General features: G+C 40.3%; 1 protein-coding gene across 18 annotated transcripts in view; it reads left to right on the forward strand.

Annotated features, from left to right (window-relative positions):
* NR3C2 (nuclear receptor subfamily 3 group C member 2) overlaps positions 1-14,146 on the forward strand; it is a 375,513-nt gene that overhangs the window by 139,560 nt on the left and 221,807 nt on the right. For 2 of the 18 annotated variants that reach the window (XM_089302394.1, XM_089302392.1), the window contains one exon: positions 8,318-8,348. The exons of the other annotated variants lie outside the window; for them this stretch is intronic. In XM_089302394.1, coding sequence (XP_089158520.1) covers positions 8,318-8,333 — 16 coding nt within the window. In that variant the 3' untranslated portion in view covers positions 8,334-8,348. Of the gene's footprint in view, positions 1-8,317; positions 8,349-14,146 lie in introns of those variants that run through there. 18 annotated transcript variants of the gene reach the window in all.

The following is a 14,146-nucleotide window of genomic DNA, read 5'->3' on the forward strand; positions in this document are numbered from 1 at the left end:
GGACCCAGAGTCCACCTGCAGACTTCTAGCTCTACTGGGGAAAGCCATTCCTCAGCTCTGTAAGGCTCTGTTGATGCTTGTGGCTTCCTGTTTTTTCAAAGACTTTCAATGACAACTGCATTTCCTATGGAGCTGGATAGAGAAGACAAAGTTGTTTTTTTTTATTTCTTCCTAGAGCCAAAGAATAATGGCCTAGAACAAAAGTGAAACTAGAATATGAATTAATGATTTCCTACTTCCCTTTTCAAGGTGTATGTATGAGAATTGTTCATTAGTTCTATTATACCAACTATGTTTTGGGCCTTTCTCCAGTGTTTTGCAAATGAGGAAATTTTCGTGTTTTCATTTCATTGACCACTCAAGAATGGCAAGAGATGGTAAATTGCATAGAAACCAAATACATACTGCTTAATCATTCGGAGTAAATCTGAAATGTGAGAGCTCTATAAGAGATAGCATATTTTCAGTAGCATTTGTCATTTCTGTGCAGCAGGGTAGCTAGAATTTTTGCTCAACTCCAGTCCGCTTAAGTGTGATTCACACAGGAGGAAGAGACATAGTAAGTAGTAGTAGTTCTGCAGGAAGCACTCTTCTTTCTTTCCTAAGACACCTACATACATCACTTGATCTCTTTGTCAAATTTAAGTGCCTCAATTTGCCTTTTTTTTTTTTTAGTTTTATTTTGCTTTATTTCAAAGGAAGAGTGACAGAGAGGAAAAGACAGAGAGAAAGAGATCTTCCATCTGCTTATTCACTTCCCAAATAGCTGTGACTGTCTGGGCTGGGCCAGACCAAAGCCAGGAGCCAAGACTTCCAACCAGGTCTCCCATGTGGGTGGCGGGGGCCCAAGTCCCTGGATCATCTTCTGCTGCCTTCCCAGGCACATTACAGAGCTGGATCGGAAGCAGAGCTGTGAAGTGGAGCAGCTGAGACTCAAACTGGTGCTCATATAGAATGCAGCCATCATGGATGGCACTGTAGTACAACACTGGCCCCTCAATTTGCCTTTATTGTTTTTAAAGATTGATTTATTTATGTGGAAGGTAGAGTTAGAGAAGGGGCAGGGAGAGAGAGAGAGAAAGCTTCCATCTGCTGCCTCATTTCCCAAACGGCTGCACCAGCTGGAGCTAGGCCAGTCCGAAGCCAGGAGCTTCTTCCAGGTCTCCCACATGGGTACAGGGGCTCAGGTACTGGGCTATCCTCCACTGCTTTCCCAGGCACATTAGCAGGGGGTTTGATCAGAAGTGGAGCAGCCAGGTCTCCAACCAGCACCCATATGACGCTACAGGATGTGACTTTACCCACTACGGCACAGCACCAGCCCCGCCATCATTGATTTTTAAGTTATCTGTGATTTCACTAGGAAAGAAGAGACTAAACTAACAATTAATTTGTTCTTAGTTTTTACCGTGTCCTTATCTTAGTGGAAAAACAAAAGCCTAAAAATCCTAAAAATAGGAAATCAAAGTCTAACATATTCCTATCACCCCAATTGTACGCCCGACCCCCTAGCACAAACACATTCTGGTTTGGGCTTACCATGGGTTACTTTTGCATATTCTAGAACTTCCTAAAGGTGGAATCATATCCTATGTTCTTCTTCTCACTTAGTATAATGTTTTTGAGATTTATTCATATCATGAGTAAAACTGTTCTTTTCTATTGCTGCATAGATAGTAGTGCATGGTCTGACCATGCCAGTTTGTGTCTTTGGTTGTTGGTAGGCTGATGGTTCTACTGTTCGACTGTAAGACTTTCTATGGAAACTTTTATTTTCTTAGATAAACATCTGTGTGGGGCAGTGTTGGGCCACAGGCCAAATCTGTGCTCAATCTTAGAAGAAACTGCTGGACATCTTTATAAGGCAGCTACAGTCTTTTACGCTTCTAGCAACAATACCTGAGCATTCCCTTTGGTTGTCAGCCTTGGTGCCATTTTGGCTGTCTATCTTTTTCACTTTGACTGTTCTTGTCAATGTATAGTGTGTGACTTTTTAACATACCGGCCTATGTTTAAAGAATTCTGTTAATTTGAATAATATGAATTATTCCAAGTTATATTTCGGTATTCTTTAAATGAGAAAATAAGGACTTTTTTCAAACTTGCACCGCTAGTTTTGTTCACTGTTTGAGAGAAGAAATTTAATGATTAATGACAATAATGATTTAGGATAAAAATAACAAAAGACAACTAGGCAATTTTTAACACAATTTAAATTCATATAAAGTGAACAGATTTCATGTTTCATATATGCAGACTTCGGAGCAAAGCGAAACTTCCACCGTGCTCCCTATCCTGCCCACGCTTCCACTTTCCCTCCTCCTCCCCTTTTCATTCTTTCTTTCGGTTTTTATTTGACATGCTTTGTTTATTTTAAATCATGAGCTTAACCCATCACTAAATAAAGAGTTCAGCAAATAGTAGGAAGCAAAAACATTATTCCTCAACATCAGGCACAGGGTCTGGAAGCAATAATCAGATCTCAAAATGTCAATTTCACTCAAATACATTATACTTTTTGTACTCTGTTACCGCAGATCAAGGAAAACATATGGTATTTGTCTTTTGGAGACTGGCTTACTTCGCTAAGCATAATGGTTTCCAGTTGCATCCATTTTGTTGCAAAAGATGGGATTTCATTCTTTTTTATGGTTGAGTAGTATTCCGTAGTGTATGTATTCCGTATTTTTTTATCCAGTCATCAGTTGATGGTACTAGACAATTTTGAGCTTTCCTCACATTGAATGTGGAAATTTATGTTTTAATGGGTTGATTTGTTCATTAGCTAGGCCACTTGTTTGTTCACTTGTAAGCAACATTTTTTGATTGGCTAACAACATTGTCCAATAGAAAGTCCTGTGCCCTTCAGCATGGTAGCCTGTGGCAAGATGTCACTTCAGATGTGACTAATGTAACTGAACAACTCAAGTTTAAACTTTACTGCCTAAGTATTGTGTCTACTGGCTATTCGGTAGGATAGTACATGTCTAAGTAAATATATTTAGGTGTCATCTGGTCTTGTGTTCTGAAAAATAAAGTGTCTTTGTTATTTCTATACTAGAAAGCGCAACCTTCTGCCTGCAGTCATCTCCTTTGCTGTGACTTAACTGATACTTGGAATTTTAAACATAAAATTCCCACAAACATGAAGTTATGTTATGTATGTACTTGGTCTAAGGCTTAGAGTTGCCCATAAAACGTGCATTTCCTTGGCCCGCGGGATCTGTGCATAACAAAATGGGCAGCTGCTCCAGACCTTTCTGTTTATGGTGGCAGGGAGCTTTCTCACCTGCTCCATTGATGCTCCAGGCACCTGCGCTTTCTTAATTGGCCAGATAACTACTGAGCAGATTGAAATAATAAGGACAATGAATCCTTAAAAACAATCCAGTTTTCTCAAGAATTAAGTTGTCAGATTTTAATGATTATGTGATTATGAAAGGTATGTCTCAGAGTGAAGAAAGAAAAGGAAGATTCTAATTAGACAGTGTTCTATTTTACTGCTGAATATAATGGCACCAAATGAAATATCACTTGTTTCTGTATTTTCCCAATATCAAATCTTTTACAGAGCTTCAGGGAGAACTGAATACTTCTTTTTATTTGGAGGTGGGCATATGGGGCTTTGGGGGGGAGATGATTAAATGACATAGTATCATCTTAAGTGGTGCCAGAGCATAGAAAAGTAAGTTGACATTAAAAAAAACCCACTATCTTCATATTCTAAATAATCTTTTAAAATAATAGATTTTGAATAATAGATGTTTTGGTCATTGACTTAAGGAGCCTGTGAGTGCTTCCTACGCTCATCCTGGATCTAACCAGCCCTGTCTTCATGACCCTTCTGATATCTCTCTCTCTCTCTCCCTCTCTCCCCCCCCCCACCTCCCCTTCTTTCTCCTTCCCTCTCTTTAGGCTCTCTATGCTTTATGATAAGTATTAATGTGAATAAAAAAGTGTTATCCATTTTCTGTGCCTGCTATATTTCTAGATGAAATGGTCAATTCTATAATTAAAAAAAAAATACAACTTTGGTAGCTCCCATTGGGCTGCAGTGTGTATGTGCTTCGAGTTGCTTGGAGGTCGGAAGCCACCTTGCAGATGTGTCATTGTGGAAACCCCTTCAGGGTGCTTTTGCTAATTCTTTGTGCAAATACCTCTGCTGGGGACATGTCAAAGTGAAGATGCATTCATGCTTGTGGACTAATTCCCAACCTTGTCAAGCTTAGATTCCAATGGAGGGAGAGTGTTAGCCAAATTCATGCTAATGCCAGGGAGGCTTTGGCAGAAAGCGAGCTCATCCAGCTTGAAAGAGCAGGGACAGGAAAGGGGAGGTGCTGGCCCCTGGGCATGGCCCAGTGGTGAAGCAGGATCTCTGGTGGGCAGAGATAGCAGGAGGTGACATTCTTGATAGAGAAGATAACATGGATTCTGGCCCAGAGACCATAAATAACAGAAGTATGTGTATATTGACTCATAGAATGGCAGATGTCCTAAATAGCACTCTGGCCTCAGAATCAGCCCTTAAGGCATTCGGATCTGGCTGAAGAGCCCATGAGAGTATTTTAGGCATGGAAAGCCAAGACACTCTGGCAAAAAAAACCAAACAAACAAACAAACAAACACAACTAAATGAAAGACCTCTGGGAGTGAGATCCCAGTGGAAAAAACAGAGCCATCAAAGGAGGTACCTTTCTCTGAAGGGAGGAGAGAACTTCCACTTTGACTATGACCTTGTCTAAATAAGATTGGAGTTAGCTTCCATAGCCTTGGCAACTCATGACAAGAACCTAGGGTAATTACTGATGCCTTAAACAAGAGTGTCAATTGTTAAGTCAACAACAGGAGTCACTGTGCACTTACTCTCCATGTAAGATCTCTGTCCTTTATGTGTTGTAAAGTGTAAATTAATGCTATAACTAATACTGAAACAGTACTTTACACTTTGTGTTTCTGTGTGGGTGCAGACTGTTGAAATTTTTACTTAATAGATACTAAATTGATCTTCTGTATATAAAGATAATTGAAAATGAATCTTGATGTGAATGGAAGGGGAGAGGGAGTAGGAGATGGGAGGGTTGCAGGTGGGAGGGAAGTTATGGGGGAGAAAAGCCACTGTAACCCATAAGCTGTACTTTGGAAATTTATATTTATTAAATAAGTTTAAAAAATAAAAGAAGAAGTATGTCTGCATTTAGTATCTGGAGTTTAGGGTGTGTGCAGGCAGGAGTGTGGGGATGGAAGGAGTGGGGTACTTACTGCACCTGGAACTTGATTATGAGAGTACTCAGCCAGAATTCTGTGGCTTTGGACCTTTATCTGGATAATGCTTATTTTTCATATTTAAATCCACCTCTCAGTTTATCATATTTTATTAATCTGTCTTTATTATACTATATCAGTATACTACCCTTAAATATTGAGTTCCAGAATAAATAATCTTAAAATATCTTCATTTTGTGGATTATCTAAAATCAAGTAAAATTTCATATTCTTCCATCTCTCTTTTCTGCTTTTTTGAAAAATTTTCAAATTTATCTAAGAGCTAGAGAGACAGAGGGGGCTGAGGCTGAAAAAGGGAGCGCTCCCATCCATGGGCTTACTCCTCAGATGCCCATAGTGGCCAAGAATGGGAGCAAAGCTTGGAGACAGGACTCCTACGTGAATGGCAGGGACCCAGCTACTACAGCCATGGCTGCTGCATCCCAGGGTCTGCATAGCTGGAAGCTGGAGGCAGGAGCCTGAGCCAGGTATCAAACCCAGGCAGTCCAGTGTGGGAAGTGGGCATTCTGATACATTCTCTGCTAGGCCAAATGCCTGCCCCTAGTTTTATTTTTTGGTGTGTGTAAATAGTTTAAATTGATTTTTTAAAATACTTAATGGTCTATCAATATTTAGATAGTATAAAATTCTCATCATTTAATGATATTAGAAAGCCACTTTTTTATATATTAATGAGTAACTCTAAAAAGAATATTTGAGCTAGAATGAAGGGCTAGGTACAATAGAATTAGATTGAAATTCTGATCAGGCACAGTTGGGATACTTGTATTATAGTATAATAGAATATAGGATATAGGATTGTTTTGAGAGAGCAGTAAGTTAAATTTTTCCAAATAATTTAAATAATGCACTGACAAAAGTAGCAACACACAAGCTGCTATGTATAAATGGAGGTAAGATGTAGAACTTGCTCAGGTTCATGACGTCTATGGGGGATGTCACTATTGAGTGCGGGGGATGGGCCTCGGGCCTAGCAGTTAGGATGCCTGTGCCTTGCGTCAGAGTGTCTGGGTTCTGTTGCTGACTCCAGCTCCTGACTCTGGCTTCCTGTGGCACAGACCCCAGAAGGCTGCAGCGCTAACTTGAGTAATGGGCACCTGAAAGGTGGGGGACCTTGACTGAGTTTCTGGCTCCTGACTTGGGCCCCAGATATTTGCAGATATTTGGAGAGTGGCCCAGTATATGAAAAATCTGTGTGTGTATATCTGTCTGTCTCAAATAAAAGAAAATAAAACTGAGTTCTGAGCATGCATGTGCTTAGCATTGTGCCAAGCAAACAACTGTGAAGCAGGGACTGTGGCGCTAAGGCAGTACCTACTTAATTCAAGTTGCTCATGTCAAGTGGGACCCTGCAATTTGAATTTAGTTTTGTTTGCCTGTAGAGTGAATACTTGTAACCTCAAGTAACTTACTAGTATTTCAGAGAGAGTATGCAGATACTTAGGAAGATACCCGACATGGCCCAAGCCCTCATCTAGAGGAAGAGTTTATTGCAAAAAGATGCTTTGAGGACCAGAGACAACCCTTATGGCTTTGTATGGAAGTTGGACCCTGTTCCCACAGAGATTTTGCTTTCTTGTGGCAGCAGGTCAGGGGCACTTAGCAAGCTGACGGCCTAGGTGAGCAGGTGAGCAGGTCCCTGGTGAGTGGCAACACTTGTTACCAGGAGGACTTTGGTGACCATTACCTCTGCAAAATCTGAAACGATGACACATAGCAGTGAGGTCACCAGCTGACCGCGGACACTGGTGGGGCAGTGAGCAAGTCCTGTGCCGCGTTCTTTACTCTTCTGCTTCTCCTCTGCCTTTGAAACTTGGGAAATGTACAGGCCTGACCCTAAGTGGTTTCTGACAAGCACTCCCAGAGTGCAGATGTCTCATGGTGAAGAGGAAGACCAGTTGTGACTGCAAGAAAATTACTTAAAACACCAGTGCTTTGGTAGTGTATATCCTCACATAGGCTGTTGGTAAGGCATTTCAGCCAGTTCCCGATGGCCGTGGGGGACAGCACACTCACACCCACACTGAACCAACCGTACTCCCTTCTCTGGAGTGGCAGAGCCATGCCAGGTCATTCTGAACCTGACAGTTCGGTCTCACGCTGAGGCGTGCCTTAAGGACTCCCACAGCAGAATCATTTGCATTTCCCTGTATGTGCCCTGGTGAAGGATTTCAACTCTGAATAAAGGGTTGCCAAATGACTCAGCGGTTTTTGAGAAGTGTTTCTATCTAGTTTGGTTTGCCTTAGGGCCAGCGTTCTGGTATTATTATAAATGGGCGTGTATGATTTTGTAGTTGTTGGAAAGAGGTGAAAAAGTCCCCTCTTTATCATTCTAAATTAAATTTAAAGACAGAGAAACGCTTGCCATGAATTCAGATGTTTTTATTTTAAGGCTTTCCAAGGTCTTCTAGCTGGGAAGTTAATCGTTAACCTTGTTTCATATCATGAATTCTTTTACATGCTCTGAATCAATAAATGTATTTTAGCGTTCTGTGCAGCTGATAGTCAACATCTTCTTTCCCTGTCATAGCCCCAATGTCTAGAAAGCAGCGAATAAACTTTTTTTTAAAAGAGTGTGCAAAATAGAAACATTCTGAACGGTTATCTGTGAGGTTCTGTTTTTCAATGGCCTTTACCTTATATCAGAATGATGACTGCTCCGGTTGCTCAGTTTCTGGTAATAACCCTGAGTAGTCCAAAGACCTTTGATAGCTGTAGTTGAGAGACAGTCAAGAACTCAGCTGTTTGACTTTTAGAGAACTTAATACAATTTTCTGTATCCTGATCCTTCACTCTCCTTCTGACCACAGTCTGAGGGACACCTCAGACACTCGCCACCAACCTGGGATGGATTGCTTTGAACTCTAACCATGGTCAGACAACGACAGAGGGAACTAGTCTGATTTTTTTTTTTTTTGTTAAATGTGAGTCTTTATATTCTAGCTGTGTATATAATTATAGCAAAATGTTAGGTAAAACATTCACGTTTTTCTCTTTATTTTTGTTTTTTACTTTTTTATTTTATCTTTGATAGGCAGAGTGGACATTGAGAGAGAGAGAGAGAGAGAGACAGAGAAAGGTCTTCCTTTACTGTTGGTTCACCCCCCAATGGCTGCTGCGGACGGCGCACTGCGCTGATCTGAAGCCAGGAGCCAGGTGCTTCTCCTGGTCTCCCATGCGGGTACAGGGCCCACTGCTTTCCCAGGCCACAGCAGAGAGCTGGCCTGGAAGAGGAGCAACCAGGACAGAATCCAGCGCCCGGACTAGGACTAGAACCCAGTGTGCCGGCGCTGCAGGCGGAGGACTAGCCTATTGAGCTGCGGCGCCAGCCATGTTTTTCTCTTTAAAGTCTCTTTTTATGATGTTGGTTGTATATGCCAATAAAATTCTAATAAATTTTAGCAATAGTAATGTGATTATATAAAGAAACAGATATTTAGTGGGTATTGCTACATGCTTGATGGCATTTCAGTTAAGAAACCTTGAATTTAAAAATAAATAAATACCTAGAGAAGTGAATCAAGAATCAAGATTGCAGTTTTTTAAATTATCAGAATGACAACTGACTATGCATTTTAAGTCATTTATCTAAGCTATAAATTACATCTAAAGATAATGCTAATAGTAAAGAGTAAAAGAAGGAAAAGCTGGAAAAATGGTATTTGGAGAAGGGGTGAGGTATATATGAGAGCTCTTTGTATTACTACCTCACCATCATTATATTGTTAGAATTGTATCTATGAATTACATGGAATCTGTTATCTTTGTATTAATATCACATTAACATGAGATTTTATGAGATCGTGTTTAAGAAATTATCATGCATTTGCTTTGAGCCCAAGAATTTAATCTATTAATAAATCCTTTAAACTATTCTTAAATACAATGTTAAAATCATAATAGGAAAATATATTTAAGGGGAATTAAGATGACTCCAAATTTAAATAGGAAGAAGATATGTTACTAATAATGAAAGTAAAGTTGGACGTGGCAATATTTCTGTTGTGTTTGCTCAATGGAGAACTCAATGTTTTTAAAAATTTTAAGAAACTAAATATCACTTGTAGTACTTAGAAGAAAAAAACATTGAACAAAATCTCTTCACTATATGTAAGTACTGGTGGGATCTGAATGAAAGGTAATTCTTTGGGGGCAAAAATTGGATTTCATTGACTAATGTTCAGTGATACACAAATATTGATAGTAACAGGAAGAGATACAAATGCCTTGTCAAATACTGATGTAAGAGCAGTAAAAAAAAGAATGCAATTGAAAATTAGTGTACAAACCATTCCTTTAAGATGTAGTTCATGCCCTAATTTTTGGGAAATAGTATTTTAAAGACTAAATTGGAATGTTTGTAATGTTTTCCTATGTATCACATTAGAAATCCTTGACCTTAAACATTTAAGTGGTATTGGCCTTCTTGGAATGGTTAGGAACAAAATCCCAAGTCATAATCTAGTTATAGGTTTACAATTACAGAGAAATAAAAATGAGAGGGAAGGACTTTTTCAATTTTAAATACCGTGAATCATACATTCTAAGTAATAAATAGAATAAATAAAAAATCAATCTAAAGATGATATATATATACTGTCTTGCAATGAAAACATTAATCTCAGGGTGCGTGTTGTGGCACAGCAGGTTGAGCCACCACTTGGTATGCTCTCATCCATAACAGAGTGCCAGTCACTTCTGCTGCTTCCAGTCCAGCTTCCTGATGATGTGCCCAAGAGGCAGCAGATGATGGCCTGAGTGCTTGGGTTCCTGCCATCGTGTGGGAGACAGAGCTCCAGACTTCTGACTTTGGCCTGGCCCAGCCCCTGGCTGTTGCAGGAATTTGGGGAGTGAACCAGTGGATAGAATCTCTCTCTCTCTCTCTCTGTCTCTCTCCCCTCGCTCTCAAATAAATAAATCTTTTAAAATGCTAATTGTTATGCTTTGTAAGAGGACAAATGCTGAAGGCAAGTTTGTGTGCAAGGCTAAATGGGAGGAAATAGAAGATATAAAACTGTCTTTGGATTGCTCATTCTAACAAGTGACTATAAATATAAAAGTCAAAATATTTTGCAAATAAAGAATAGAGAAGATGACTGTCCTCCCTTCAAACTTTTTCAGAGTTTCCAAAATACTACAGTTTGGTGATGCAACTATCAGTACTGCCAAAAATAATAGTAAACTAGAACCTAGAGGAGGAGCATTTGAAGTCTGGAATTGAGGTTTAAAGAATGGATATGTTCTAAGTTCATGCATGACAGTTATTAACAGCAATTATTTGCACTCAGAGGACCTTGACATTTCAGGAGCATACATACCTCCGAAACCAGGAAGACATGGAATAAAAATGTGGGTTTGTTATGTTTAAGTTCATATGGAAAGTTGTAATAAAATTGTTTTTCACTGGCCTAGATAGTGGATGGTCATAACTGTTTTACGTGCTGTGTTAGTGACTTGTTACTGTGTAAGAAATTACCCCAAAAGTGGGTGACTCAAAACAACTTTTATTGCCCACATTTTCTAAGGTAAGGAATCCAAGAGGAAGTTAACTGGGCTTTTGCTCTAGCCTGTTAGGGGCTGGATTGTTTCCCTCACCCCCAGGATTCCTATGTTGAAGCCTTAATTTTCAATACTCAGAATGTTTATAGCTGTATTTGAAGATACAGTCTTTTTCTTTTAAGAGATTTATTTATTTATTTGGAAGTCAGAGAGAAAAGGAGAAGCAGAGAGAAATGAGGTCTTCCATCCACAGGTTCACTCCCCAATTGACCTCATTGGCCGGAGCTGCGCTGATCCAAAGCCAGGAGCCAGAAGTTTCTTCTGGGTCTCCTATGAGTGCAGGGGCCCAAGGACTTGGGTCATCCTCCACTGCTTTCCCAGGCCACAACAGAGAGCTGGATCTGAAGTGGAGCAGCCAGGACTCGAACTGGAGCCCTCATGGGATGCCTGCCCTGTGGGCGGCGGCTTTAACCACTACGTCAAAGCAGTGGCCCCAAAGACACTTTCTTTAAAGAAATAATTAAGGTAAAATGAAGCCATTTTGGAAGGGGGGTCCTTGCTGCAGGATGGCTGGTGTCCTATTAAGAGGAAATTTCACACAGACAAGTGCATCCTCTGTGTGCTGGGGAAAGGCCATATGTGGGCATGGGAAGGAAGTGAGCAGGCCTGCCACAACCTGAAACCAAGCTCACCAACAACTTGACCTTGGAATTGTAGCCTCCAGAATGTGTTTCTGTTCTTGAAGCCCTGCACTCTGTTCCTTGAAGTCATAACAGCCCTCGCTGCCGGGTCTGTCCCAGGGCTCACCTGGGGAAGGGTCAGCTTCGGCACTCTCCTGGGGCGTTGGCAGGATTTGCAGTTTGTAGGCTGCGAACTGAAGGCCTCGGTTCTCATGAAGTGCTGGTGCTTCCCACCTGAGCTGTCCCAGGGGAAGCTTCTGTGGCTCCTGGCAGCTCACTTTATCAGAGCCAGCAAGCAAGAAGGGAAAGAGGGGGTCCAGCATCGTGGCGTGGTGGGTAAAGCCGCCACCTGCCACGCCGACATCCCGTATAGGCACCAGCTCCTGTCCTGGCTGCTGCACTTTCCAACCCAGCTCCCTGCTAAAGCACCTAGGAAAACAGTGGAAAATGGGCTTCTGGCTTCGGCTTGGCCCAGCCCTGGCTGTTGCAACCATCTGGGGAGTGAACCAGCAGATGGAAGCTTGATCACTCTCTTTCTTTCTCCCTGCCCCCCTCGCTCTGTAACCCTTTCAAATAAATAAATAAATCTTTAAAAAAAATTGCAAAGAAAGAAGGAGGGAGGGAGTGAAGAGGCCACAATCTTTTAAAACTTCATATTCAAATTGACATCTCATCGCTTTTGCTGTGTCCTGTGCTAGAGGGCAGGGGATTAATTTCTGTGTTTATAAGTTACCCAATCTAAGGTATTTTGTTACAGCAGCCTGAAAGGACTAAGATCCCAACTACTGTCTTTATGGCTACTAATGAGTCATTTTGAGATTTTTTTCACAACTAATGTATTTTTTATTTTATTTAGTTATTTATAAAAAGGGGACAGATTTCATGTATTTCATAGGTACAATTCTAAGAAGATAACCATGTTTTTAAAATGATATAATTGGATTATGTAATTTTTAAGTTCAAAACAAAAACTTATTTGTGGTTTTAACTCATGTAGCTTATAGGAGGCTTAAGGCATATTAAGGTCTACAAATCCCAATAGGTATTGAACATACCATATTTTTAAAAATGAAAAAATCAGATGTACAAAGTCAAGAGAAATATATAATGTATACTCATCACCAAGATTTAATAATTGTTGACTATCATATTTATACCATCTTGGGTTTTTTTTGGCCTATAAATATTAAAGTTACAGATATCCTGGCTTTTATACTTGGAAGTATTTTCATAGTCTTATCTTCTAAAAAGTGGGGGTGGGGGGCAGCATTGTGGAATAGCAAGTTAAGCCACTACCTATGAAGCCAGAATCCCATATGGGTAGTGGTCTGTGTCCCGGCTGCTCCGTTCCTTCCCGCTCCCTGCTAATGCACCTAGGGAGAGCAGAAGGTGGCCCAAGTACTCTGGCCCCTTTCATCTGTGTGGGAAACCCAAATGAGGTTTCTGGCTTCTGGCTTTGGCTTGACCCAGGCTTGGCCACTGTGGTAATTTGGGGAGTGAAATACTGGTTGGAAGATTCATTCATTCTCTTCCTTCCCTCTCCCCCTCCCCCTCCCTCTGTGTGTGTGTGTGCATGTGTGCATCCTCCTCTAACTCTGCCTTTCAAATAAATCTTAAAAAAAAAGTTTGTCACATACTTGCTGTCCTAGCAATACCTAATAGGATTGACAACTATTGGATACCCTGCTCATTTTAAAATTTCCCTTAGTTGTCTTAAAGGTCCTTGTTTATCGCTGACATGTTCAAACAAGGATCCAGTCAAGAACTAGACATACTCCATTTGGTTTTTATGTCGCCTAAGTTTCTTTTAATGTGCTACATTCCCCCAACCTCCTCTCATTTTCCTTTTATCAACTTGTTGAAGAATGAGTTATATTTTAAATCAGTGAGCTTTTTCCCCACCAGCTGTTCCTTTAGTATTTATTGACACCAGAATCTTGTACTCAAAGTCTAGTGTATTAGTGGAAGACAAAAAACAAGTGGAAGAGAGGCAGCTGCTCTGATGCGGGCATGGCTGAGTGACGGTTTTCCCCAGAGACCTGCATCCCTATTCGTGGCCACTTTTCTGACTGAACTGTGTTTGGCACAATTTGTAGTGTGCTGTTTTATGTCGCATGACGGAGCTTCAAGAAATTCATGAAAGTGGCACTAAAAGATAAATTTATCTTGGTGCAAAATTTTTTAAATGTTTGATTTCAGAATAGTTTAAGTTTACAGAACATAATGCCGATTTCCATTATTAACATCTCTTACTGGTATTTTGTCACAATAAATGAACAAAACCCAGCTTCTACTTTTTTAATCCAAACTCCTTTTATCCCTCCCACCCCTCACAGTCTCTAGTAATCAACACCCTGTGTTCAAATTGAGTTTTGTTTTTCTTTTCATTTTAATTCTCATGTATAAGGGAGAATGTGCACTATTTATCTTTCTATGTCTGGCTTATTTCACTCAACATGATGTCTACCAGTTTCATCCATTTTGCTGCAAATGACAGGATTTCATTCTTTTTTATAGTCGAATACTGTTCCATTGGCTATATCCAGAATATTTTCTTTATCCAGTCATCTGATGATGGACACCCTGTATGGTTCTGTTATCTTGGCTATTGTGAACAGTGCTACTATAAACATACTGGAGTAGGTATCTCTTTGATACAATGATTTCATGTCTTTTTGGTGTAT

Source organism: Oryctolagus cuniculus, chromosome 8 (assembly GCF_051225735.1).
Source record: "Oryctolagus cuniculus isolate XC-2025 breed Fujian yellow rabbit chromosome 8, ASM5122573v1, whole genome shotgun sequence".
Classification (NCBI taxonomy): domain Eukaryota; kingdom Metazoa; phylum Chordata; class Mammalia; order Lagomorpha; family Leporidae; genus Oryctolagus; species Oryctolagus cuniculus.